At 37.9% G+C, this 27,172-nt stretch overlaps 1 protein-coding gene across 3 annotated transcripts in view; it reads left to right on the top strand.

The window, feature by feature from the left end:
- sh3bp4a (SH3-domain binding protein 4a) overlaps nucleotides 1-27,172 on the top strand; it is a 55,617-nt gene that overhangs the window by 13,822 nt on the left and 14,623 nt on the right. For all 3 annotated transcript variants that reach the window (XM_088606894.1, XM_088606895.1, XM_088606896.1), the window contains 2 exons: nucleotides 18,881-19,083; nucleotides 20,514-22,879. In XM_088606894.1, the coding sequence (XP_088463020.1) occupies nucleotides 18,963-19,083; nucleotides 20,514-22,879 (2,487 nt within the window). In that variant the 5' untranslated portion in view covers nucleotides 18,881-18,962. The remainder of the gene's footprint in view (nucleotides 1-18,880; nucleotides 19,084-20,513; nucleotides 22,880-27,172) is intronic.

The raw sequence follows: 27,172 nt of genomic DNA, 5'->3' as shown, positions 1-27,172 counted from the left end.
GTGGTTGGAGGAGAAAGAATATTTAATATTGTAGTTGCTCCCCACAGAAACTTTGAATCTAGAGACAGTGCTCACTGTTCTGAGCTCATTCAAGGCTTAACTAATATTTAATGTAGATTTCCATTTTTATGACCCTGTGAAAGTCAGTTGTTAACTTTGCCTGATTCGGTTGTTTTTTTCTATTTGTAACAATTTCACACAGGAAAGAGTACAGCATTAAAAGCTGTGGAATGAGGTCCTCCCCATTTGGTTTTCTTTAAGAATAAAGAATGCAGTGGATACTTTGATTCTAGGGAGCTGCCACCATGACTTTAGAAAAACGGCACCAAATGACTTGTATTCAATTCTAAATCATACCACAGAGATCTGACTAGGATCACTGCTCTTCCTAACGTACGGTATATTCACCCATTTTCTAACTGCTTTATCCAATACTTGGTTGTGGGAGAGCAACGGAGGCATATCAGGCCATCGCAGGGCAGACACAGACGTGCACACAATCACACCGGGGCCAGTTTTCCCAGAACCCAGTATGTCTTTAGGCTGTGAGAAAACTGCAGCACCCAGATGAAACCCATGTGAACATGAGTAGAATCCACAAACTCCATGCAGGTAGTAGAGCCCAGGGCCTCAGTGCTGTGAGGCAGCAAAGCTAACCACTGTCTCACCATGCCTCCCCCTAATTTTTCTGTTATAGTTACTAAACCAATCACGTTTTCAAACAATAGTAAAAAAGTAAGATTAGAAAACACTTGCAACAGCAAATGAAATCCAGAAAGATTTAGATAAGATTAAAGACTGGGAAAACTGGTGGCTGATGAAGTTTGCACTTGCAGGCAAGTGCAGTATTACATGCAGGTAGCAAAAATATAAACTATCAATACAAAATAGGAAACACTAAGCTTGAAGAGATTACTCATGAAAAAAGAAGCATTAAAAAGCATAGAATGTTAGGATTTAAAGTTAAAAGTGTAGAATTTGTCTCAAGGCTATTAAAATTGTGTAGGTAAGACCTTGTTTAGAATATAGTGCACATCCTGGTTACCATGTTATAAAAAGATATTGCAGTTGTGGAATTGGCACATAGAAAAGCAGCTAGATACATTTGAGGGCTTAAGTGTATATTTTATGCTGACAGTCTGAAGACACACAACCTAGAGGACACAAGTCTTTCACCATGTTTTCAACAAGAACATATGTCATACTAACCTAAAGGACTCTACTGCGCTGAGTGTTCTGTTGCAACATTGAAGAGGTCTGCTGGTTCAATAATGTTGTGGGATGCATTTTCCTGACATTTTTTGGGTACACTCATTCCCTCAGAAGGCAAGGTCAATGGTAATTGCTATCTCTCATCTGCAGAACTTGTGTGGTTTCCCAGTGGTTTCATGAGCATGACGTCAACGTTATTCATATGTCACAGCCTTGTCATTCAGCACGTCTGAATTCAATCGAATATTTATGAGATACTGTAGAATAATGCCCAAGACCATGTGTTCTACCTACTGCAACTAGGCATGAGTTGATTCACTTTCTTCTTGAAAAATGATGCTGCATTCCGCCCGCAGAATTCCAGATCCTATACCATGGTGCACGCAGGCTGTACTGACTGCATGAAGTGGTCTTAAACCCTTTTAAGTCACTTTGCATTGGTGTTACCAATTTTTGTGCACTGTCTCTAGGTTCTAAACTTGTCAGAATAATGAAGACAATACCAAACACTTTTCTACATAAGCTATCTGATATGATCATGGGTACTTACCTTTTGAACTAAAATATTTTCACTTCTTTTGCCTTCATCTGTAAAACCCAAGGTATATTAAGAAATATATTTATTGTAGTAGTAGTGTCAGAAACATGGATAGTTTTTCCTGAAGTTATGTTACCAGGCAACAACCACTGAGCCTTTTTGCAGAAAATAAAAAACAGACATATGCTTTGGTTTACTTTTTCTGCAGTTTAATGACTTCATATACACTGTTTTGGTACTAATTGGTTCAGAAATAAAAACGACATAAACCTACATCCAGAGATTGGATCAGTTAACTCTTCACTGAAGTGATCTTCTTGAAATATACTAAATTTACCTCACATGAAAAAGAATAATAAGACCAAGTTTATGGTTAGTGTGAAGGAATACACTTCATTTCTATGGATTAATGTATTGTATTGACTATAATCTGTATTAAATTTATTTTAAAAGTATATATAAATAGGAATATACTCCTAGTTAGTATTAGAAATAATAAATTGAAAAATGTCACAAAATGGTTATTCACAGTAAGTTGGTGTCGCTCAGTGCTGTGGAATAATTTATAATGCACCAAGTCAGCCACCTGGGTGTTTTATTGGTTTGGCATTGGTTAAAGAATGGTAGTGTGCATTTCAACAAGTTGTGTAAGAGAACTGTGTATAGACTTTACAGTGCATTGTGAGAAGCAAAACAGATTCACAAAAAAGGAGGTGTTCTTTAATAATAATAAACTTTATTTCATAGCACTTTTAAAGGTGGCTTCTCAAAGCACTTTACAGACTTATAACAACAATAAAAAAATACGCACTATGAGAAAACACAGAGGAGACAGTAGATGGTGGTACAAAATACAAAGTTTGAAAAATGGAAAAAATTGATTTTTTTGGGAATACCATTTACATTTAAATCGGTGAGTTTTGCAAAGATTCCTTTCCTTTGTGGGAAAGAGCAGGGTATGTTTTAAGTTATAGTTTTAAGCAGATTTTCTGACGCAGCTCCTGTCAAAATGTGTTAAAAGTGACAGCATTGTCTTGCCTTGGGTTTAGAGTGGATAACAGAAGATAATGTGAAAAACAAATGCCAAGGACTGTTTATAATGAAGACATGTTAACCTAGCTTGTGGTAGGTTACTATATGGACATTAAATAAAATTAATTTCTGAAACCAGGTAAAAGAGATGCATTTTTATTTATATGTCTAAGGGTATAAACTACAAGATTACCTTTACTTTTGTTTTTATTATTATAAAGGTTATAGGTATGTAGATTCTAATGCTATTTACCTTTATATGCCTTTATACCTCACAGTGGTCCACTTCCGTTCCCTGAACCGAAGAAATGGCTATAATGCGAGAGCATGTTTTGCTTATCTCCAAAGTGCAAGAAGTCTGCTTTAAAAATGCAGCAACAATGCAGTTTAATACCAAGGCTAGTAATGGTATAACAATCTAAATAGTAAACAACTTTAGAAAGTAGTATCCTGTGTATTTATACTATATTAATAATTTCAAATCATCACAAAACAGACACAAGAAAATGCTTTCTTAAGCACATATACGGGTATATTCTTAAAAATAGCTGCAGATAAAATGGTACTTAAAAGCTTTTTGGAAGTCCATTTTGTAAAGAGGATGTTACAGGTTCACTAACAGTGAAGCAGTAGAGAAAAATAAGTTCATGAAAAACGGCACACAAAAATAGTTTTGAGAATCCCACGTGGGACTTGATGAGGATAAAATGTGTTCATATGAAATTCATACGCGTGGCTTAGTATTGCTAAAAATACACCAGTACTGAATACAGATTAATATTCATAAAAATCAAAGTAGGTTATTATCATTGATTAGGAATACTAAAAAGAAAGGTCATTTTCTTTTCACTTTCACTTTCTCTTTCTCTTTATGATTCAATATGGACTGTTAGCAAAGCAGAAGAAATTCTGTGAAGAAATATGCGTCATTAAGTAAAATGGGTAGATAAAGTTCTGAAAATTCCACACATTCTTTATTGCTGCAAAATATTGCCCCTCATCTCATTTATATTTTTGTGTATACATCCGAGTGTGTCTCTGAAATACATTTTTAGGCAAATGTGTTTGTTTTAGTGACATGATAATAGTTGTATCCTGGTGAAAATCTCTTTATGAGACAGGGACATGTTTTCGAGACAAGGAAGTTAATACTAGACAAGGAACTAAATCTGTATATATAGTATAATCATACAGTCAATATAATCATACAGTAGCTATATGATTATATTACTAAAGAATATTTTGAAATGCAGTTTTTATTTTAGAATATAGGCTGTAGTCTTTACAGTGTATGCCATGGAAAGTGTTATTATCTTTTTAAAGTCCTATAAACAGCAGATCTTTTCAATTTTTTATGTGCTCATCGTTGGATGATTTCCAAAGACGCATAGTGACGCATTTAGTAGGCTTGTGGTCTACGAACATGGTCACAAGGACAGTGTGATCAGCTTTCTCTCAGACCCAGTGGCACTTAGTCACAGCAGGTCATCATAAGATTGGAGATTGCAGCTCTGGGAAACTATAAGGCAGTGAACACAACTGCAAGTTGTATTTAGATGATTTTTGAATGCAGAAAACGAGGTGGTAATTTTCTTTTCATTTTTGTGAATGAATTGTGTTTCGTAGCTGTATCTATTTGTGATTGTGCTGGACACTGACTTCCTGAGGAATAAAATTGTCAATTCACCAAATGTACAGTACTAATTCTCAAATAATTTTTGTGTTGTGAATGGAACATTTGAGTCATAGACTGTACACCTGTTTGTTAAATAGTCACACATTAGAAAATGTCTGTATGATACTGAAATGACTTTGTTTACTGTTTTGGCTTGCTGCTTTTTTATGTAGATGGAGCATTAAAAAGATGTTCTCTCCAAAAATACTTTTTTTCCTGAAAAAAATGTTTTTGCAGTTTTCACATTCTTGTTTTGGAGAAAGGAGTAGATTATGTCATACAGGATGATGTAACCATTCACCCCAGCATTTTCTTTTTGGGTCCATGAAAAATTACCCTGACAACAACAGACAAGAAGTGGTAAATACTACAGATTAAATGTGCTTCCCTTGGAAACCTAATAGAAATGCTTATTGTTCAGTAATAGGTATTAGTTAAAAAAACATTTTGAAGAAATTATAGGTGTGCCCAGAGAAAGAAATATTCTAAAAATAAAAAATTAAGTAAGGAGAATGTTAGGGGAATGTTAGTGCTCTAGTCTCTGTGAAATGTTCCTGCAGTGTGGAACTGATTTTTAAATACTTCCTTTCCCCCAACACAGCATAGAACAACCCATAAATATTTCATTTAATATTGCCTATCTATCCAAAGAAATCCTAAAATATGCAAATTATATTGTACATATTTCTGAAAAACTATTTGACACTAAACACAAAATGCATAGCAGTTCCAAATTTAAATAAAATCAGATTTCCTTAAAATGAGAGAAAAAGATTAATTGTATCTACCCAACATTAAGTAATTTAGTGAGGAATTAGCGTCAGGACTCCATGCATCGCTCAGCAGAGTAGAAACAGTGCATTTGAAAAACAGGCACTGTAATGACAAGTTTGGTTTTGTTTAGAAAAGACTTGTGTGATCCTACGACAATATGACACAGCGGTAACATCCCTGGGATTTTTAATGACCACAAAGTGTCTGGACCTTTACGTCTCATCCGAAGGATGGCGCCTTTTTACAGTATAGTGTCCCATCACTATACTGGGGCATTAGGACCCACACAGACTGCAGGGTGAGCACCTCCTACTGGTCCCATTAACACCTCTTCCAGCAGCATCCTTAGTTCTTCCGATGAGGTCTCCCATCCAGGTACTGAGCAGGCTCACACCTGCTTAGCTTCAGTGAATATCCTACTTCAATATACTTTCGCCTAACTACATATAGATAAGGTGGGTAGCTGCGTCAGCATGCGTAGGCTGCAAAGGAACAAGTAATAGGTTTATTCCATGCTGAAAAAAAGAAGAAAGAGAACACAACGTTTCGGCCGTGGAGCCTTCTTCAGGTGTGTCAAGAAGAAGTGTGTCATATAGATAATAAATGCTACCATGTTACCTAAAAAAGCAAGAAATTCAAATGAGAACTTTATCTAAAAAATAAGCTTATCACTAATATGTTTGTAGTTTCTTATCCTATCTTATAGGGTAAAAGTAATTTTTCCACTCTGTGTGTCTGGGTATCCTTAATTACTGTAGAGGCACCCTGAGGCCTCTGGTAGGAAACCCTCTTTGATGTCTAGTTGTACTGAACTATGCCACATCCCTGTTAAAGAAGACCTCAGGGGACTGTTACAGACAGCATACAAGCTCAATTGCTTTGGTTTTGCCTGATTCTACAAAGAATGTTTTTATAGACAAATTAGAAGGAAGGGGATTTAGTTTTTATGCAGCACCAGTTTTAGAAAATGCCAAATTAACAAGTAAAGCCTGGGTTTAGCTGTGATTGATTACACATAGAATGATCAACACCAACTTGTTAAGAGCTTTTTTTGGAGTATACTTTGGAAAAGTAACTCGGTGAGTTTAGTAGTGGGGTAACATGCATGACTTAAAAATCTTTTCATCACTACAAATGCATATCATATTGAAGTAGGAAACCAAACAAAAGCAAAATAGAGTTACTGACATACATTTTCTTAACTTTATGTAAATGCTGATTTATATAAACAGAATAATTTCTTAATTGTTTTAGCAATTATCTATTTGACATTGTAATTAAAAGAATTTGAATTTGAAAAATAAACTGTGTATATCATCAAGGTGCATATGTAGAAGTCTTCAGTTGAAATAGGAAGAGCTTTTCAAACTACCAGTTGTACAGTTTTGCTGTGAAATGTAGATATGTTATTGGGGTTTCATTTCAGGCTCTAAAACTGAAAAACAGCACCTCAGATTAAAGATTGACAACTAATGTAAGTATGAGTGACAGGTGTGGGTAGTATAATATGTCTCGATTAAATGGATTTCCAAAGGTTAACTCTGTTTGACTTGTGACTAGTCCTGCTGTAGACTTCACGGAAGGAAGTTATAAGACTGAGATTTTTGATGAATGTCATCATTTTATTTCAAAATGATGTCTGTTGTGTTCATCCTGCTGCCTACCCCCTTTCACAATAATAATGTGCAGTGTGTTATCAACTGCATTAATGTTTATTTTTTTTCTGAGAAAAAATTGGCAGTTCTTTTCCTTTTTCGCTACAGATAATGATGCATTTAATCCATCTGAATCCCTTTATTAAGCACACATGGAATGAAAAGAACCTTAATCCAACATTCTGTTATAATGCCAAAAACTAAAAAAAGGGTTTACCTTATAATATTTAAGATATCCTTGTAAACACAGTAGTATTTGACTATGTTTTGGATGAGACACTAATGCCTTTATGTGCAGGTGCACAAAAGAAATGCAAGACTTTAGTGGATTTAATCAAAATATTTTTCATGTAGGTATTTTACAAAATCACTGATTGATTGTGAGCAAAAATACAGATCAAAGAAGGTTATGATGTACAGTGTGATACACAGGAAAGCATCACAAGTGTAACATTAATGCAATCCTGGTAGCTTTGATGCATAGACCTGATGTGGGATGTTCTGCTGTTCTCCTGGTGGCACTATCGCCAGCAGGTGAAGGTTGACCAGTTGCATTTTTCTCCCGTTGATGATCTTGAAAAATTGATACCATAAAATTACTGATTGAAATCAGGAAAATGTCAAGTCAGGAAAATGTTTTAAAGACTGCTGTATATCTGATCAGTACATTTGTCCTCAGTGTGTGTCAGAGGTGTTTTTGTGCTAAATATTATTTCTCCCTACATCAGCCTTATGCCTTTCTACGGGTTGAATTTAGCAGTGTGGATATAATGGTCACAGCAATACCTCTACATACTCCAAAACAGTTTTCATCATTGAATGAAACATTCCACTGGTGTCTCTTCCACCACCTCAGGTATCTGATCTACATAGGAAGACAATTTTGTATCTTGTCAGTCAGTTGTTGGTTCTTAACAGCATGGAAGCACATAGATCATTTTCATGCAGGCAGCCATCTATAGTCTTTCTGCTAATGCACAGGTTAAATATTTCTTGATTCTTTTTTTTTTTTAATTGTGTTGCTACTGCAGTCTGAAAGCCTTTACATGAACGAATCAGATGGATCCAAGTGTTCTGGGCCGGTGTGGCATCAGGACATGGAGTTTGCCAGTTTCTTGTTTTCTCTGGAATAGTTTCTTAGCTACTAAAGCAGAACATCTCATTCTCCAGGCAGCTTCTCTTCATTATCTTCATAACTCTCTTGTGAAATAGTTGTATACAGCCGTATACAAATTTAGCTTTCCTTATGTTGAAAAAAAAATTCTAAAGTTTAAAGATTCCTTATCAATTTTAACTGAAAAGGCAGCTACTGGGCACCTGGTGGGTTTGTGTAATCCCATGATATGTTATCCCAAGGCCTAATAATACTCAGTCAACAAACCAATCTGCTTACTATTTAAAAAGTAAAAAGGGTTCTCCACAGGAATTTGAAGTATAATAATAAACTTTATTTTATATAGCGCCTTTAAAGGTGGCTTCTCAAAGCGCTTTACAGGATGACAATAACAATAAATAAGAAGACTACAACAATAAATAAGAAAAATTTCACAAGACAGGACACAATTATAATTACAGCAATACAACAATAACAATAGAGGAGACCGTGGAAGATGGTATTAAGAAGAGCAGAGGGGTGAAGAATGGAACCAGTTAAGTAAAGGCTTTTCTGAAAAGGAGGGTTTTGAGTCTGGATTTGAAGGAGTTTAGAGAAGGTGACTCTCTAATATCCTTGGGCAAGGAGTTCCAGAGCTTGGGGGCATAGCAGGAGAAGGCCCTGTCGCCCATACAATGTAGACGGGCTTGGGGGACAGTAAGGAGGGCAGAATTTGAAGAGCGGAGGTTGCGAGGTGGGGAGTAGGGCGATAAAAGTTCAGACAGGTATTGAGGTGCCAAGCCATGTAAAGCCTTGTAGGTGAGCATGAGGATTTTAAAGTCTACGTGGAATTTGACCGGAAGCCAGTGCAAGGACTCCAGGATAGGAGTAATGTGAACACTTGCACTAGATCTGGTCAGGATTCTGGCTGCTGAATTTTGGACATACTGCAGCTTGTTCAGAGTAGATTTAGATACCCCAGGGAGCAGAGCATTGCAGTAGTCAATTCGAGAGAATACAAATATGTTGATCAGCTTTTCAGCCACAGTTAATGATAGCATAGGGCGTAGTCTTGCGATATTTCTAAGGTGAAAAAAAGATGTTTTGACAGTATGCTGTACATGTGGGTCGAATGTTAAGCCAGAATCGAATATAACCCCAAGGTTTTTCAATTTTGATTGGAGCTCAAGTACAGAGCCATCTACAGACAGGGTTACAGGACTGGCTTTGCGAAGTTGATGGGGGGTACCAATAAGCATGACTTCAGTCTTGTCACAGTTAAGATGAAGGAAGTTTTGAGTCATCCAAATTTTTATGTCAGAGATGCAATTAGATAGAATAGAGACAGCCACATCAGTGTCGGGTTTGGTATGGATGTATATTTGAGTATCGTCAGCGTAAAAATGAAAGCTGAGGCCATGTGATCTTAAAAGCTGACCAAGTGGGAACATGTAAATGCTGAAGAGCAAGGGGCCCAGTATTGAGCCCTGAGGGACACCAGACTTGACAAGACCAATTTCAGACCTGTACCCATTGAGAGAGACAAAGTGACAGCGATCAGTGAGGTAAGACTTAAACCATTTGAGGGCAGTGTCAGAGACTCCAAACACAGTCTCGAGACGAGAAAGCAAGATGTTATGGTCAACAGTGTCAAAGGCAGCACTGAGATCAAGAAGGATGAGTATGGAAAGAGAACCAGAATCAGAAGCTATTAGGAGATCGTTGGTGACTTTGACTAGGGCGGTTTCTGTGCTGTGAAGTTGACGGAAGCCAGATTGGAGGGGTTCGAAAAGGTTGTTTGTCATGAGGTGGTTATGTAACTGAAGTGTGACAGCACGTTCTAGAATTTTAGAGAGAAAGGGTAAGTTGGAGATGGGGCGAAAGTTGTTAAGATTGTCGAGAGCCATGTTAGGCTTCTTTGGCACTGGGGTAATAGCAGCAGTTTTGAGGACCGTTGGTACAATGCCGGTGCTCAAGGATTCATGTATTATATTGAGGACAATGGGACAGAGAGAAGAGAAACAGGACTGGAATAAAGTGGTGGGAATGGGATCTAAAATAGATGTGGTGGGTTTCATGCGCGTAACTAGTTTGTTTAGGGATGCTGAGTCAAGAAGAGAGAAGCTGGAGAGACGGGAACCAGAGAAGTTGGATGAGGAGGGAGGAGGTGTGGAAATTATATCCGTAGTGGAGAGAATGTGATGCCGGATGTTGTCAATCTTAGAACTAAAGAAATCTAAGAATGTGTTGCAAAGTTGTGATGAGGCAGGTAATGTGGTGGGGCAGTTTGGCTTGAGCAGTCTGTTGATGGTGGAGAAAAGATGTCTGGGATTGTTTTGGTGATTTTCAATGATGTGAGAGAAGTAGGTGGATCTAGCAGACTCTATAGTAACCTTATAATCAGATAAGTAATCTCTCCAGGCCTGATAATGTACATTTAGGCCGGAAAGACGCCACCTACGCTCAAGTTTGCGAGAGGCTGCCTTCATGAAACGCAGATGGTCATTGTACCAGGGGGCAGGGCGAGAGAAGGAGATGGTTCGAGTTTTTAAAGGAGCAAAGGTGTCGAGGGTAGATAAAAGAGCATTGTCAAGTAACTGTATTTTGTCCTCTAGAGGGTCAGAGGAAGAGAAACAGGATAAGGAGGACAGAACAGAATTTGCAAACCTTGGGTGATCAATTGATCGCCAGTTGCGGAAATTTACAGAGCGTGAGGGGGAAGTGTTAGAAACAGGTAATTCCAGATTGAAGAGAATGGCTAAGTGGTCAGAGAGGCCTAGATCAAGGGGGGAGCAGTGGGAGACAAAGGAGTCATTTGCAATAATTAGATCTAAGGTGTGTCCTTTGTTATGTGTAGGGGTACAAACAAACTGAGCAAGGTCAAAGCATCCCAAAAGAGAAAGGAAGTCTTTAGCCAGACTGGAGGAAGTTGAATCAATGTGTATATTAAAGTCCCCTAGAATAAGGATCCTTTTAAATGTAAGGGATAAAAATGAGAGAAAATCAGCAAACTCACCTAAGAAGACTCCACTGGGTTTGGGTGGTCTGTAAACTGTGGCAATAATAGTAGATTGGGGGATAGAAACATTTAAAACAAGACACTCAAAAGAAGAGGGAGGAGGTATAGCTATAGGACTTAGACTGTAAAAAAGGTTGTAAATAACAATGATGCCCCCGCCTCTGCCTGAAAGACGCGGAAGGTCAAAGAAACCATATCCAGGAGGAACTAGTTGGTTGAACAGGAGTCCATCGTTTTGTTTGTGCCATGTTTCGGTTAAGCACAGAAGGTCCAGTTGTTTTTCTTTGATAATGTCACATAAAAGAAGAGCCTTGCTGTTAACGGAGCGGGTGTTGAGTAGCGCTGATCTGGCCAGTCTCGGGGATGCGGGGGGAAGCGGAGTGCGGTCCAGGTGCGGTAGTGAGAGGAGATTTTTTAGATCGGCGCCGGTACGTGATGGACTTACAGACGTGCGGCGAAAGGCAGGGATAGAGACTCCGCAGGCAGACGAACGTAGAGAACGGTGTCCTGTGCTGCGATGGATGTAGCGAGTCGGTCGTAAAATCCCAGTAAAACGGCAGTAATCGAATGTGTCTTTGACCAGGAAGTAGCTTTGTTTTAGTTGAAGAAGTTGCAGTGCAGTGTACCTCAGAGACATGATTGATGAAACGAGACGGGAAGGAAATCCAGAGAAGGCGGTAGCAAGAGGTGAAAGTCTTCAGTTGAGTAAGTTCACAATGCAGTGGAAGTCGCACCCGTGAACTTGTAACGTGAAGCGGATGAAAATAGATAAACTAGAAATCAGTGCAATCGAGGAGAAAAAGGGAAAAAAAAACATAAATAAGTAGATAGAAATGAAAAACTGGTGAGAGGAGCGGCAGCCAAATGCGCCAGCGTTCCCTCTCGACCGGAACCGGAATTCCGGTCAAGTATGATGGCACAAGTGGTGGATGCCGAGAGAATTAGCAGGTGGAGGTTTTTTAACATTTACAAGACTGATGGAGGCCATTTCCTGCAATTTGAGCATTGTGTTTTGCCAGCAGTTTAGAAGCATGACAGCTTGATTTCACACAGTATTTACACAATATGCTTATTAGACAACATGACAACTCATGACCTGTTTTAAATCATACCCAGATGAACAGGACACAATTCCTTAAAATCTAATATTCCAAATGTGAACAAAGCATTTTTTCTTATTTCTGGCTCTGGTGTTTTTGTTTTCTGTTTACTCTACAGCTGTTCTTTAAATACTGTTTAAGTGTTTGAATTCAGCACCCTGTTACTGTCGGCAAATATGAATGTCTTTTGCTTGCTTCCTAGATTAATTTCTTAACGTTGTACCACAGATTGCTTGTAAAACTGGATGCCACGATGAAATAACTGGAAATCCATCGCTAATCGCTGGCAGTTGCCAGTTTTATTTGGCCAAGTTCATTTTCCCAGATTTTTTAACCATGGAAACACACAGGCAGTTTGTACTTCCTGCCACTTTTACTTCAACGTATCCTGTTAGATAGTCTCAGTAATGTCATGTTGTTTGCCAAACCACTTTATACCATACAGTTTCGCGGGAAGCCGGAGCATACCCAGCAAGCAACAAGCACAAGACAGTGTACCCCTGATCGGGGTGCCAGTCCATCGCAGGGCAAGTGCAAGCCAATCATACATGAAGACAATTTGGAGGCCACGGTAAAGGCCAAGGGGGGAAAGTTGGCCCAGACACCAGGATAACTCCCTACTCTTATCGATAAATGCCCTGGGATCTTTAATGACTGCTGAGAGTCAGGACCTTGGTTTAACGTCTCATCAGAAAGATGACTCCCACTAAAGTAAAGTGTCCCCGTCACTATACCGGGGCATTAGAACCCACACAGACCCCAGGGTGGGCCCCTGCTGGTCCCACTAACACTACTTCCAGCAGGAACCGTAGCTTCCCAGGAGACCTCCAATCCAGGTACTGACCAGGCTCAACCCTGCTTGGCTTCAGTGGGTAGCCAGTTGAGACCTGTAGGATATAGCTGCTGGCTAGTCTCAGTAATCACTATGTAAATTCACAGGTACTGAAATGCAGTACCTTCATGAAAATCATTCCTGTTGCTTTGTGGCTTTAGTGAGTGGAATTTGGTTGGTTTGTCCTCTCTCGCTCTATGCATCCATTATCAGTAAGCATTTTTCCTAGATGTGGCATGCAAACCAGAGCCTATCCTGGAAACATAGGGTGTAAGACGGGACTTCACTCTGGATGAGATGCTATTCCGTCACAGGGTATGTGCACAGGAGTACAGTTTAGAGACCTCAGTTAACCTAACCAGTATGTCTTTGGAAGGAGGAAAGTACCAAACAGAAACCCACACAAACAGGGAGAATGGTCACACAGAATTGAAGTGAGATGCAAAACCTGTGATGCAGTGGTGCCTACAGCTACACTACAGTTCCACCCATGTTTGTCACGTCTGCATTTTATGTTTCTTGTTAAAGTGATGGCATTGCAGAGAGCATTGTTCTGTGTTTGAGCCCAGAGTATACACTTCATCATTAAAATAGTCCGAAATTTTAAAATAAGAACTAAACATCATTTTTGAGTATTACTATGATGATGTTGTAACCATTTTTTCCATTCATACCCTCCACCCTGTATTATTTGCATGACCAATGAGCCTTAATGTAGAACTTGTTTCCATTGTGCATCAGTGTGGTTTTGCCTTTCCGAGTGTTCTATGAATGATTTTTTTATGCAAATGTTTTTGCTTGCAGTTACAGAGACTAATTGCAACAAACAAGCAAGCCAATCGGTGTGTTTTTTTGTAGTTGAAAACAAAACATAATAACATGGAAAATTAATTCTTGTTTGATCTATTTTTTTTATTCCACCTGGACAGTTTGTAAATTGGATTTTATGTCATGTATGCCTCCTGGAATAATAAAGCCGAAAGTGTTTTCTTTCTATATATGATTTCTGGATGAAGGGTGCTTGGCCCCATTGTGTCATCTAAGATTAAGAAATATATTTTGAAATTTTGTTTTATAATTAATAACGAGTACAAAGGCTCGTCAAAGTATGCTAAATGTACTTTAGGAAGTAAGGAGGACTTCTACTGCAATTTAATGTCATGGTTTATGAATTAGACAATTAGAACATTAGCGTTTGTTTCCTTATGAGTATCTTCTTTGTGGTATGTCATTGTTTTCAGTACTCTCTGACTTAATGTGAATAAGTGTAGGCTTTTGGCTTTTTAATTGGTTTTGAGTATTCTGTGCCAACTGGCAGTACAGGCATTTAAGGCATATCTATACGGTACATGATTTATGTGTCTGTTTCACATCTTAAAGAAAAGCTTTGATGTACCAGTAATAGGGCGGAGCGGTGGCTCTGTGGCTAAGGATCTGCGCCTGTGACTGGAAGGTTGCCGGTTCAAATCCCGCGGCCGGCAGAGGAATCCTACTCCGTTGGGCCCCTGAGCAAGGCCCTTAACCCCAACTGCTCCAGGGGCGCTGTACAATGGCAGACCCTGCGCTCTGACCCCAAGCTTCTCTCCCTGTCTGTGTGTCTGTGTTTCCTTGGAGAAAAAGCTGGGGTATGTGAAAAGACAAATTCCTAATGCAAGAAATTGTATAGGGCTAATAAAGAAACATTACATTACATTAATATTCCAGTTTACAAGAGAGTTAAACTACTTGCTGTAGTATGGGCTGCCAGAGGACAAGGCTTAATCCATCTGCCTGAAGTGACACAAATAAGCTGCATATTGTTTTGAAATCAGTTCATTAAGAAGATGAATAAGTCTAGAATACAGAATGTTACGCCCCAGTGTGTGGTCCATGTGTGTTTCTGTTATTATGTTGCACACTTCTGACTTTGATTGTTCTCCCTCCCCCATTGGTCCATCATTACACCATTGTTTCTGTATTACATCATCTTCAATTAATTCTCGACCAATCAGAACTCATCTTATTCAGTATATACTGTAACATAGAGGTTTTCAGAAGGAAGGTGCCTTTCGTTTGACTTCGGTCCTGCTTGGTTTTGCTTTGCTTCATTTCGCTTTTGGTTTTTGTTTCGGCTTTGTTCTTTTGGTTTTTGCTTAAGCTTCAGCTTTGTTGGTTTGTTGTTTTGCTTTGTGTGTGTGTATTTTCATATAGCTTCGGCTTTTGTTGGGTTCTGTTCATCTCCTCGTACTTTCGTTTGTTTGTGTTTATCCTTGTTTTGCCGTTACCTTGCCCAAACTTGTTATTGCATCAACCTCTGTGTTCTTTTGTACCCTGTTACTTGTCTACTCTCATTTGTATTCATAGTTCACTTGTGTATTTGTGTGACATTTTGTGTATTGAGTTAGTTTAGGTGGATGGGTACATTCCACACACGTAGTTGATTCTTGTATTAGTCACACTAGTTTAGTATGGGTGAGTGCCATTTGTATGGTTTTGGGTAGTCAGTGAAGGTTACCTAGGGAGTTTGAAGACTGTGTTTCAGGTTTTCTTTTGTAATTAGGTCAGCTTTCCCTCACTTTCTTAGCCAGTTCCATTTTGTTTGTTATTTTCTTTTCTTTGGCACCACTCTAGCTCCCTTACCGTGTGTGTTATCGTGTCCTATTTTGTACCAGTCACTTATTCACCTTAAAATCATCACTTTTGCACCAACCCATGTTATCAAGCTTCCTAAGTCCCTCCCCAGAACCCACCTGCATCCAAAAATTATCCTAAATGTTACACCCCTTTACCCCTAGACACTTGGGGCCGTAACACAGAATAAGTACATGTAAGAATTTTTAACTAAATTACTTTCTTAGAACACACACATTAGACTACTTTTGCTGAATGGAATTGTTTTCTTCAACAGTAATACTTGAGTAATACTCTTGTGAATGTTGAATTTAGAACCAGTATGCAAAATGCATGTAAATAAAATTAATAAAGATGACAAAAAACAATAGAATCCTTCAGTGTCTTTCAGACATTGCTGTATATGTTTAACAGCAAAAAAAAATATTGACCAACTTGGTATCATACACTGTCTGTGCCTCAAGCTTGCTGTTACTAATTTGTTTCCTGATTGACGTGTTATACAAGCTGTTTCTGGTCACTCTGATACCTTCTCATTTTGACCTGTTGTTTGTTGGAAGATCTTGTGGAAGCCAGGTTATGGTAGTTGAAATTATTGAATGTACAGAAACTTCATGCATTGAACCATGCTCATGCATGTGTGCAAATATGGGAGGTGCTCATTGTGTTACGTGGTCAACAAATTTATTATTTTTTTAAACATGCATAGTGGTGAAGTCACAAACTGGTTTAATGCACTGTACAAACAGTGCCGGGAAGTACTAATAGACATGGGTTTTATGCTAAATTTCAATGCAGCAGTAGGCTTGGCACATAGCTAAGAGAGGAAGCTGTTGACATATTGCTTGTCATAGGTCAAAAGTGAAAGAGTCAATTAGACTTATTTCATGTGAGTCCCTGGGAACTTAGATTGAGTGCAATGTATATGTCCAGATACATTTTTTAGAATGAGCCGTTTTTCTGCAATATATTAGAGAAAATGTGAACTATTTTCATATGAGTAAAAATACACATTTTTATTTTTTTATTTGCTAAAGTGATAGTAACCTATGTATTGTCTGAGATCTCTTTCCTCTGAAGAAACACTAATTGTCCATTCATCTCCATACCAAGTTTTAAAAAAGTGCCATTTATTCTTACAGTTTGTAAATTCAGTAATTTTGTAGACGACACCGTTTTAAATTCAAAATATTTAAATAAACACGTTTTTTTACTGTTACTTTAGTATTCTCGTTTTTGCCAGAGATAAAATCCATACTAAAAGGAACCAAAAATTCCTTTTGTAGTTTATCCTTTACATTAAATGTTAAACCATGTTCCTGGCTATCTGAATGTTACCACCATTCTTTTGCCTTTATATTGTCATGTAAAATGTGATATGGTGAAACCCAAAGGCAGTATAACTAAGAGGATAAAAAAAGAAATCAATAGAAAATATAACCATAGACAAATGATTAAAGATGTATGTGATAAACACTTTAAAGCTGTTCACAACTCATAAATGAGACTCCAGAGAAAAGCAAAAGGAGAGGAAAAAGAAAAATCTTTATGTGCAATTACCATGAAACTATATTTTTTGTAGTCCTGTCCTAGTAGAGAAATGCAGGAAACTAGGAACATTACATATTCCATAAAAAGACTGCATAAAATACATTGATAAGACAAAAAAAAGAAATGTGTCCATTAATCCAAGAGATCAATGTCCTGAAAAAGGTCTGCACACACAAGGAAAAATATTATGTTGACAGCAAACTCAGAAAACAAAAGGAAATCCCCAAATTACTGGCATCATATTGCAAAATTCCTCCAAACAACAGGGTAAAATGTTCAATACAACTAACTTCAAAGGGTGCAAACGGGAAGATCTAACACCAAAAACAAAAGCTGTCTCCCCACAAACACCCTTGAGAATAAAGGATAATTTTTTTTCATTTCTTGCAATTTAAACAAAGTGCATCTTTGATTCTGTTAGAGGAATATGGTTGTGTGCCATATGGTTGTGAATATAGTTCTGTATTGTACAGTTGGAATTAGAAACCCTGGTATTTTTTCAATACTTATATCAAGCAAAAGTGAAAGATAAGCAGTTGAATGTAACATTAGGTATGAGAACAGGAAAAACTAAGTATTTCATTAGTAGTAGTCTCTTGGATCTACATGTATCGGCAGATGCAATATTTCATTTTCCTTTGCCTCCAGCCACTGTTTCACAAATGAAGCCTTGTCACAAAACCAATTTTCAGTAACCTATTGTTTATTTTTGCTCATACCTGATTTGACAACACATATGCAGTCTACAGTATACCAAGCTGTACATGTTGAAATGCTGCCGGAATGCTTAGATGTTTGTGTTGTTAAAAACTTTACAGTGTACCTACTTTGTTTAAGAGTGCTTTACAATTTTCAGGACTCAATGTAAATCATCCAGTAAATATACTATTTTTAGGCTAGAATGTAAATATTCATCTAGTAAATGTAATGTACATCTACAAATTTAATGTACAACTGATTAAATTGCCAATAATTTTCTCAGCTCATCACTTAGCTAAGAAACCTGAGTATATATGAGAAGACAATGGACTAAAGGACCACGACACTGCCATGATGAACTGTATAATCCAGTTGTGCCCAGCTCTAGCTCTGTAGATCCTCAATGTCTATATGTTATCATTCCACCTCTATTATTAATGACCTAATTAAAGCTATTCATTAGCTTAACTAGACCTATTCAACACATTTTTAAAGGTCTTCTGCTGTTGATGAATACAAGAGACAGCAAAACTAGTTGAATTCTAGCCTTCAAGGACTGGTGTTTTTCATGTACTGCACATAAAGTAAGACCATATAATAAGACCAGGGGCCAGCAGAGCATACTACTCATTAATTACACATTATGTGGTTTTAGTAGACTGAATTTTGTCCTTCTTTCTACTGTGATCTTAATCAGTTATGAAACTGCAAATCCATGAAGTTCATGGTCTTTGTATTTACTTGTACACGCATAGAGAGGTCATCTGGTTTATACATCTTTTAGAAACATTTTTTGAATTTTAGATCTATTATTATTTTGGTCATCTAACAGTCATGTTTCATGCTAAGTACCATTTTAAGTGTTTCAAAATATTCAGCATGTTGGTTTGGGGGAAGAAGAGCACTACATGATGCACTTAATCTGTGTAAGTGTTTTAGTCTTTATTATCTCCTTGCAAGCTGATTATAAACTGCTTCATTGGGTTTGCCAGTATGGAGTGCACTTTTATAATGAATCTGTTCTTTCAAAAGTGCTGTCCCATGCATTTAAGTGGCTGATCTCCGTTTGTTCTTTCTGTTTTTATTTTAGACGAAATGAAATGCTTCCAATGACTGCTTTTGTCATGGGTGTAATGGATATGGACAAATAGTCTCCCTGGACAAGGACGGACATGGCTGCCCACAGAATTCGAGCTACCAACAATAACAACGTGCTCCCACGCTGTAAATCTGAAGGGACGCTCATAGACCTCAGTGATGGAGTGTCTGAGCCAAATTTTACTGATGTCAAAGGTAACTGTCTTTCACTATACATTACATTTAGCATGATTGAAAATGTGTTTTTTGTTTTAAAGGGGAGCTGAAATGCTGTTTTTTTTATTATATGTTAGAAAGAATCCGCATTGATGAGTGCATTTCAAACTGTAATGAAATTAAAATGTATAGAGTCAAGAGGAAAAACTCCAATTTATATCACAGAATTGACAGAATTTCCTGGTTTGTGCAGCACCATGTTCTGCAATTCAGACCGAGGCAACAAAGCTTCCAGTGACGTGAAGCGGCCGTATTACATTTTAAACAAGCAGGCTTGTGAACACATCTCTTTTATATCCAATTGAAATATTGCTCTCACCTTTTGCTGGCAAATACTGCTTATTTGTTGACTCTGCATATAGATCAGCGTTGCAATATTTCTGCGTTGAAATGTTGAGAACAGTGAGCAAGAAGGGCCGCTTCACGTTGCAATCCGTGCTAATTCCCGTTCTCACCTGTGGCGAGAGCAGGAGTTTGCAACAACTTACAGTGCTTTCATAAAACTTGTGCTCAATTCAAAATTTGTGAAATCTATACCGTCAATGAATTTATTACTGAGATTTAGTAATCTGTCATAGAAACTGAGAACTCCAGTTCCCCTTTAACTTATAGTAATAGTAAGACCTCATTTAGAATGTTGTGTAGAGTTTTGGTCTCCACATTAGAAAAAATATATTGCTGCTGTGGAATCAGTCCAGAAAAGAGCAACCAGATATGTTCCCAGGTTCCAAATGAAATGTCCTACACTGACAGACGAAAGAACTGAATCTTCTAGTCTTGAAAAGAAAAGGCTACATGAGGAGATGCTGCACATTTTCAAAATCCTCAAAGGCTTTGACAAAGTCTAATCGTCTTCAGAATCAACAGGAAAGCTTGAGCCTTATGACACAAGTATAAGCCATGTCTAAACTATATTCACACAGAGTGTTGGGCCATGTGGTTGAGGCTACAGTCCTGACTTCTGTCTCAGTATATAAGAAAGACGTTTTACTTTTAGAACGGTAATGCAAAATATTAAGATTTTTAAATAAAACATAATTTACAAATAAGATGAATGGCTCTTCTCTCTGTAGCATTGTTATTGAAGTCTAAACATATTTTAAAAAATACATACTTCTGTTACATAATTGAAATATTAGATAAAGGCAGTACTTCCATGAATTGTTTGCGGTTATTATCTAAATTAGTCAGATTTGGCTGTTGATGCTTCCTGTGTTGTCCTTTGGCCTGATGCTGATTTACAGCTAAAGGATTGTGAGGCTTATGATTAAGGGTAAAAAATAAAACCTAATCTAGCTGATGCAAATTATGATGTTGCACATCATGATACATTAGACAAGCATAAAGGCTTCTCCTGTACAGTGATCTAGCCCTAGTTCCTAAGAGTATATTTAATTCTTTTTTCACAGTGCCTTCTCCAAGTGCCTTACGGCTGGATAACTCCTCTTCCTTTGGAACTGCTCGTGAGGTTGTTGCCATCAAGGACTACTGTCCTACCAGCTTCACTACATTGAAGTTCTCCAAGGGTGACCGCCTCTTTGTGCTAGACACATCAGGAGGAGAGTGGTGGTATGCCCACAACAATACAGAAATGGGTTATATCCCTGCAGCATATGTCCAACCAGTCAACCACCGGAACTCATCCCTCAGTGACAGTGGGATGATAGACAATCTTGGTGACAGTGCTGATGAGGGAGCCAAGGAACTGGACCTCCTTGGAGAGTGGACAGGAGTTGTCCTGAATCCTACAAAACCGTATGACAGCAATCCTTTCACACACCGATCCTCCACAAATCCATTTCTTAATGGAGCCTTGCAAACAGCCCTTGATCAGAACAGTGATAAGGCTGTGAAAAATACAGCAGTGGATTTGCTGTTTTTTGACTCCCTGGCTCCACCTGTCCCTGTTGCTGATTCTTCAACCACCAATAGTTTTACCAACAGCATTTTTGATATTACTCCCTGTAGCCCAAACCTAGAGATAAACCAACCACTCAGGAGGGACAACCCTTTCTTCAGGAGCAAACGCTCATACAGCTTGTCAGAGCTTTCCATCCTCCAGGCCCAGTCTGGTTCAACAGGAGCATCATGTGGTTTCTTCTCTGGCTTAAAGGCTCCTTCCCCTGAACAGTTTCAAAGCAGGGAGGACTTTAGGACTGCTTGGCTGAACCATAGGAAACTTGCAAGGTCTTGTCATGACTTGGATTCTCTGGGGCAGAATCCAGGCTGGGGACAGACACAGCCAGTGGAAACCAATATAGTTTGTAAGCTGGACAGTTCGGGGGGTGCTGTGCAGCTGCCAGACACCAGCATCAGTATTCATGTCCCTGAGGGCCATGTAGCACCTGGGGACACCCAGCAGATCTCTATGAAAGCTCTGCTTGATCCACCTCTGGAGCTCAACAATGACAAATGCTCCACTGTGAGTCCTGTTGTTGAGATAAAGCTAAACAACATGGAGATCAAGACCTTCATAACCTTGGAAATGAAAGTGTCTGTGGATATAAAAAAGAATAGCAGTAAAACAGCAGAGATATTGTGTGTAAGAAGTGACTGCAAAGAAGGGCCTTATGCTCCTGTGCCCCAAGCATACATATATGGGGACACTGTGCAAGTTCAGCTGGACAATTTGGAGCCTTGTATGTATGTAGCTGTGATAGTACAAGCACAGCACGTCTCTCCCCCCATGACAGTCTGGGACCATGTTATTAAGAAAGTCACACTTGGTGTCTATGGGCCTAAACACATTCACCCTTCCTTCAAAACTGTTGTGGCAATTTTTGGGCATGATTGTGCACCAAAAACCTTGTTAGTGAGTGAGGTTGGAAAGCAGGCACACAGCGCTCCACCAGTGGCTTTACAACTGTGGGGAAAGCACCAGTTTGTTTTGGGAAGACCACAGGACTTACAAATAGGCATGTACTCAAACATGTCTAATTACGAAGTCAAGGCAAATGAACAAGCTCGGATTGTACGCGGGTTTCAGATTAAGTTGGGAAAAGTAAGTCGGCTCATTTATGTGATTGCATCCCGTAATGCTGAAGACATTTCTGACTTCACTCTTCGGGTCCAAGTGAAAGATGACCAGGAATGCATTCTGGCACAATTTTGTGTGCAGACGCCTCAGCCACCACCTAAAACAGGTGTTCGGACTACTGGGCAAAGGAGATTCCTGAAGAAAAAGGAAATCGGGAAGATAATATTGTCTCCCCTGGCTGCCACAACCAAATATCCAGTATTTCAGGACCGTTGCATTAACAGCTTAAAATATGGCAAGCTACTAAAAACAGTAGTCAGACAAAACAAGAATCAGTACCTCTTAGAGTACAAGAAAGGAGATGTGATTGCTTTGCTGAGTGAGGAGAAAATCAAATTAAAGGGACAATTATGGACCAAAGAGTGGTATATCGGGTACTATCAAGGAAAGACTGGGCTTGTCCATGCAAAAAATGTTCTGATTGTTGGAAAAATGAAACCTACTTTTTTCTGTGGACCTGATCTCACAACCTCAACCTTGTTGGAGCAGATCCTAAAGCCTTGCAAGTTCTTAACGTATATCTATGCTTCAGTGCGGACAATTCTGATGGAAAACATAGGGAGCTGGCGAGCATTCTCTGATGCTCTTGGCTACACCAATCTACCTTTGTCATACTTTTGCCGGGCAGATCTAGACAGTGAGCCAGAGAGAGTAGCTTCTGTACTAGAGAAGCTGAAGGAGGATTGCAATAATGCAGACAACAAAGAAAAAAAGTCATTTCAGAAGGAGCTCATGACCGTAAGTACAATTTTTTTCTGTTTGCTAAGTTATTCATGCCTATTCTATTTGCTAAGTTATTTGTTTCTTCAAAACATTTGAGGAAATATTTGACAGGAGTTATTTTAATATATTGTGGATATTTGAAGCACAACAGAATATTTCGGTGCTGCAGTCATTAACTGTGTAGCAGACAGCATATGTAACTAAGCTTATTTCACAGCTGCCTTTAAGCGATTTTCTACTAAATTTATAAAACTGCGTTTAAGGATATGACTTCATCCACAATAAAATAATTAGCACAAGACTGTATAACATTATCCAGTAAAAAAAATACCTTCCAAATAGTTTGTTTGCCTTGTACCGTAAAAGGGTTGCAATGCAAGTGGTTAATCTTCCATTTGCTAGTAGTTGCAGTGCATGTTCTAATTGTGTCTCAAGTACTCCACAGTCTCAGGGTTTAGATGTGATCTGTTTGTGTAATCATGTTGGCTAACAGCTTGTTGGTAAGCTTCAGACAATGCAAGCTCTGCTTGTCATCTGATTAGATTTATATACTGAGAGGCGTTAATAACAAATGAGTATTGGAATTAATAGGTGGTGTTTTTATTAGTATAGAATACTCAGTATAGAATTCAGATCAAAGGAACTTTTTAAGGCTTTTTATAGCTTTGGTAAAAGAATAAACTATTTCTATTCTGAGCTATGAATAACAAGACAGAAACAACATTAAAGCTATTAAATAACCTTTTGGTTTGATTTGTATAAAACTATTTTGTCCAGCATTACCAAGGCACACAAGTATTTTTTTACTCTTTCTGCTGCGACCCTCTTTTCCCCTGAGCTCCAGCTGTTTATATTACCAATTACTTTCAGTTAAATGTCTGGTATGTATGACTGCATAGTAGTTTTATTGCACTTCGGAATTTGAAAACAGGCAAAAAATAGATGTACACATGGTTTAACATAGGACATTCAATTAACGTTTAGATTTCATCACTACAGATGTTTAATTTTTTTCTGAATTAATCTTAGGATCCAATGTACAGCCTCCACTTAGAGTTGACAGTGCCTTATAGTCCTGGGATCACTGGTTCAGATCTACACTGTGTCATTGTCTGGTTGATATATACCACATGGGGCACCTCACAATTGTCCTAGAGTGCTAGTATTGGGTGGGATCTTACGTTAGTGAGTGTTTGCTGATATGTCATTACACTGTGACCCCTGAAGACTACAGTGTACATTTTAGAGGATTTTTGTATGTTTCTATCCAGAACTGATGATAAGGTTGCTATGGTGAGTTGACCTGATTAACAGTTGGCACTCAGAATTACGGGGTTTTAAAAACACAACTAGCAATTATATATATTTTTAAAATGTGTTGTTATATTACATTTCTCAGGTAAAATAAAATAAAATAAGTGACTTGTGTTTTTAAAAGGTGAATGTCCATTTAAAAAATGATGTGACATTCTGTACTGAAGCACGGAAATACATTGAGCAGAACATGTATGATCACTGAGTAAAAAATACCCCACAAGAAAACTAGTGCAGTTTATGAAAGCTATAATTTAATTCCAGTTATAAACAGAGTGGTTACAAGTATTTATAGATTTTAAAGTTGTATTGGTGTGGGAGAAATATAATTTAGGTAAGACCTGTTTAGGCAGACCAGATGCATTTGCTTGTATGGAATTAAACACAGTCCTTTAATTTATGTGAAGTTATATTGCATGTGCTATTAAATAAACATTAACTTTTTAAAGCCCAAAAGTGAATAGGATTTTTTTGTTTTGTATAGTCATTTAACTCTCACAGGTGCTAGCAGAGATTATAGCTGCATTTAAATGTATAATGGACACATAATTATTTAATGGGCAGTGTAGTGGAATGGCAGTTGGCACTGCTGCATCACAGCTAATCCTGGGTTACATTCTGGACCTGGATATATTCTGTGGGGAGTCTGTAGCAGTTTGTCTGGGTTATCTCTGTGGAGGTACCACCCACCTTCCAAAGATTTGCTGGCTGGTTTACTCTGTGTCTCTAATTTGTCCCTGTGCTTGTGCATACATTTTCTGTGATTGATTAGCAGTTTATTCAGCATGTAGTCCTGCCTTGTCCCTTGTGTATCCGTTTAAAGTTCAGGGGTGGACACAACCGTCACTTGAAATAACTGGCTTTTCTTAACAGATTGATGATCAGGTAGCCTTTAGATCTGTTGGCATTACTCTAGATCGGTTATCATTACTACATATATGGACAGATAAAAGCAGAAAATGGGTGTATTGTTTTTGTCTTGAACAGTGAGGATTCAGATCTAGCAAATTGCAACATTACCACTTTTTATCAGTTCTGATGAAGTCAGTGGGGTTTGTATTATGTGATTTACTCAGTGACTAGGCATATATAAAATTAATCAGATTGATTTTTGTTGGGCCTTCATGCTGAATTAATTTAAAAGGTTCAGATTATGGGTTTTCTTTTTATGCAATTCCACCCCAAATTTCCTAAAGGCACTGCCCTTGTTTTCTAAAGGTTGTGCATTAAGTAAGGGCAAATTGATTTAAAGTTAAAGTTATGGCATTCTACAATTTCTACTAAAAGGAATCCTACAGCCGACAACCACTGGAATATTTCCAAATATTAATTGCTGGTCCTTTTGTTTAGTGTCTTGTGTCTTTGGCACAAATAGAGGGACATCTACAAATAACCTTTTCATAGAAAATCCCTATGGTTTAAAATAAAATTGTTGATGTAATAAATAGTTGATAAAAGCCATCCAAAAAGGTGTGAGATGAAAAATGACCTGGACAAGGGGCTCAAAGGCAATCGTGTATTAGGAAAAACGGACTGTAAATAAATATTTTTAGAACACTAAGCCATATTGAACTGCGTCATTGCAAGAATTCGATACTTTCAAAAGCAGAAAGAGACATCTGGATGGGTAATGAATAAAATCGCATGAAAAGGCTTTATAGTTTAACATTTACAGTATTTGAATTAAATAAAGGAACTCTGTAAGTTCCCAGAACAGAGCAGTAATGGAAAATATTGAAATACTGTGTTTGTTTCCAGTTTTCATTCTACCCTTAATGGTTTAATTGAACTAATTAAAGTGTGTTTTTCAGCTGCATTGCAGCTCTGACTGAAGTTTATCTATAAAAACTGATGCCCGTGATGAGGATTTTCCTACCCGTGCTTTTAAAGATTTGTCCTCACAGCTGCCTGTTGTTTGGGTTACCTTGTGATAACCTTTTTCTTCGCTAATTGATATTTGCCATTGTTTGTGTCCCAGCTTCACAAAATTGGCTGATCACTCCCTGTGCCCTTTGAAATTGGTGTGTTATTGGTGCCTAGTCCTACTTTTGAAAAAGCAAAGGAAAAACAGGCAGATGCTGTTTTGGGGCAACAAATGGATGTATAATTCAAGTCCTGAGTTCTACTCCTGCACTTTTACCCACATTTAAAAAAAATGGAATTAACATTTGGAATCTAGTTTTTAAAAAGTATAATCTTCGTGATGATTGAAATAAATACCAAATTTTGCAATATCAAGCATAAAGAAATGTGCTTTAGGGATCTCCCTCCTTCGATATAAACTTTATTTTTTTCCAGTTATTGATCTATAATCATGCGATTCTCTGTACAAAAGGTACAAAAAGGCATCATGAATGAAACAAGAGACACAAAGAAAACATATTAACTGTAAACACAATTATCCTGACTATGCAAAAATCACCTAATTTCTTATTACACAGTATTAATATTAATATTCAGAATTGGATCAGAATTGATGTGTTACCCATTTCACCATTCCCTGTGGATCAATTGTTTAACATTTATTCAATTTTTAGAATACCACTAACAACTGGACAGTAGCATCAGTCAGTGATGATATATACTGTAATTTAAGTGGACTGGAGTACATTAAGTTAACTCTTGAAAATCTAGTTTTGCCTTAATGTTCAGTTAGAAGGGAACATAACTAGATAGAAAAGAAGAACAGAGAAGCAGACGTGATGCACGGTGATGATATTTGTCCCTTGTTGTCAGTAATGACCATGACTAGCTGATTTCCATTAGTTCAGCTTGTGCATTTTTATGTAAGTCTTGATTTATGCAAGAAATGGTTTAATATGCACAGGATATTGTATATGATTCTAGTTTGACCTTTCTTTTTCTGTACCTTTGATGTATTAACATAATCTGGTCTGCCACTTCACCCTTTGCTAATTAATGATAATTAGTAACATAATCTTGAAAGCTCATCAACAAATTTCTGTGGCATCAGATACACAAAAGGAACCACGT

The sequence above is a fragment of the Lepisosteus platostomus genome, chromosome 14 (genome assembly GCF_059453375.1).
Source record: "Lepisosteus platostomus isolate fLepPlt1 chromosome 14, fLepPlt1.hap1, whole genome shotgun sequence".
Classification (NCBI taxonomy): Eukaryota; Metazoa; Chordata; class Actinopteri; order Semionotiformes; family Lepisosteidae; genus Lepisosteus; species Lepisosteus platostomus.
Note: the sequence above shows the minus strand (reverse complement) of the source record. Positions and strands in the feature narration are given on the sequence as shown.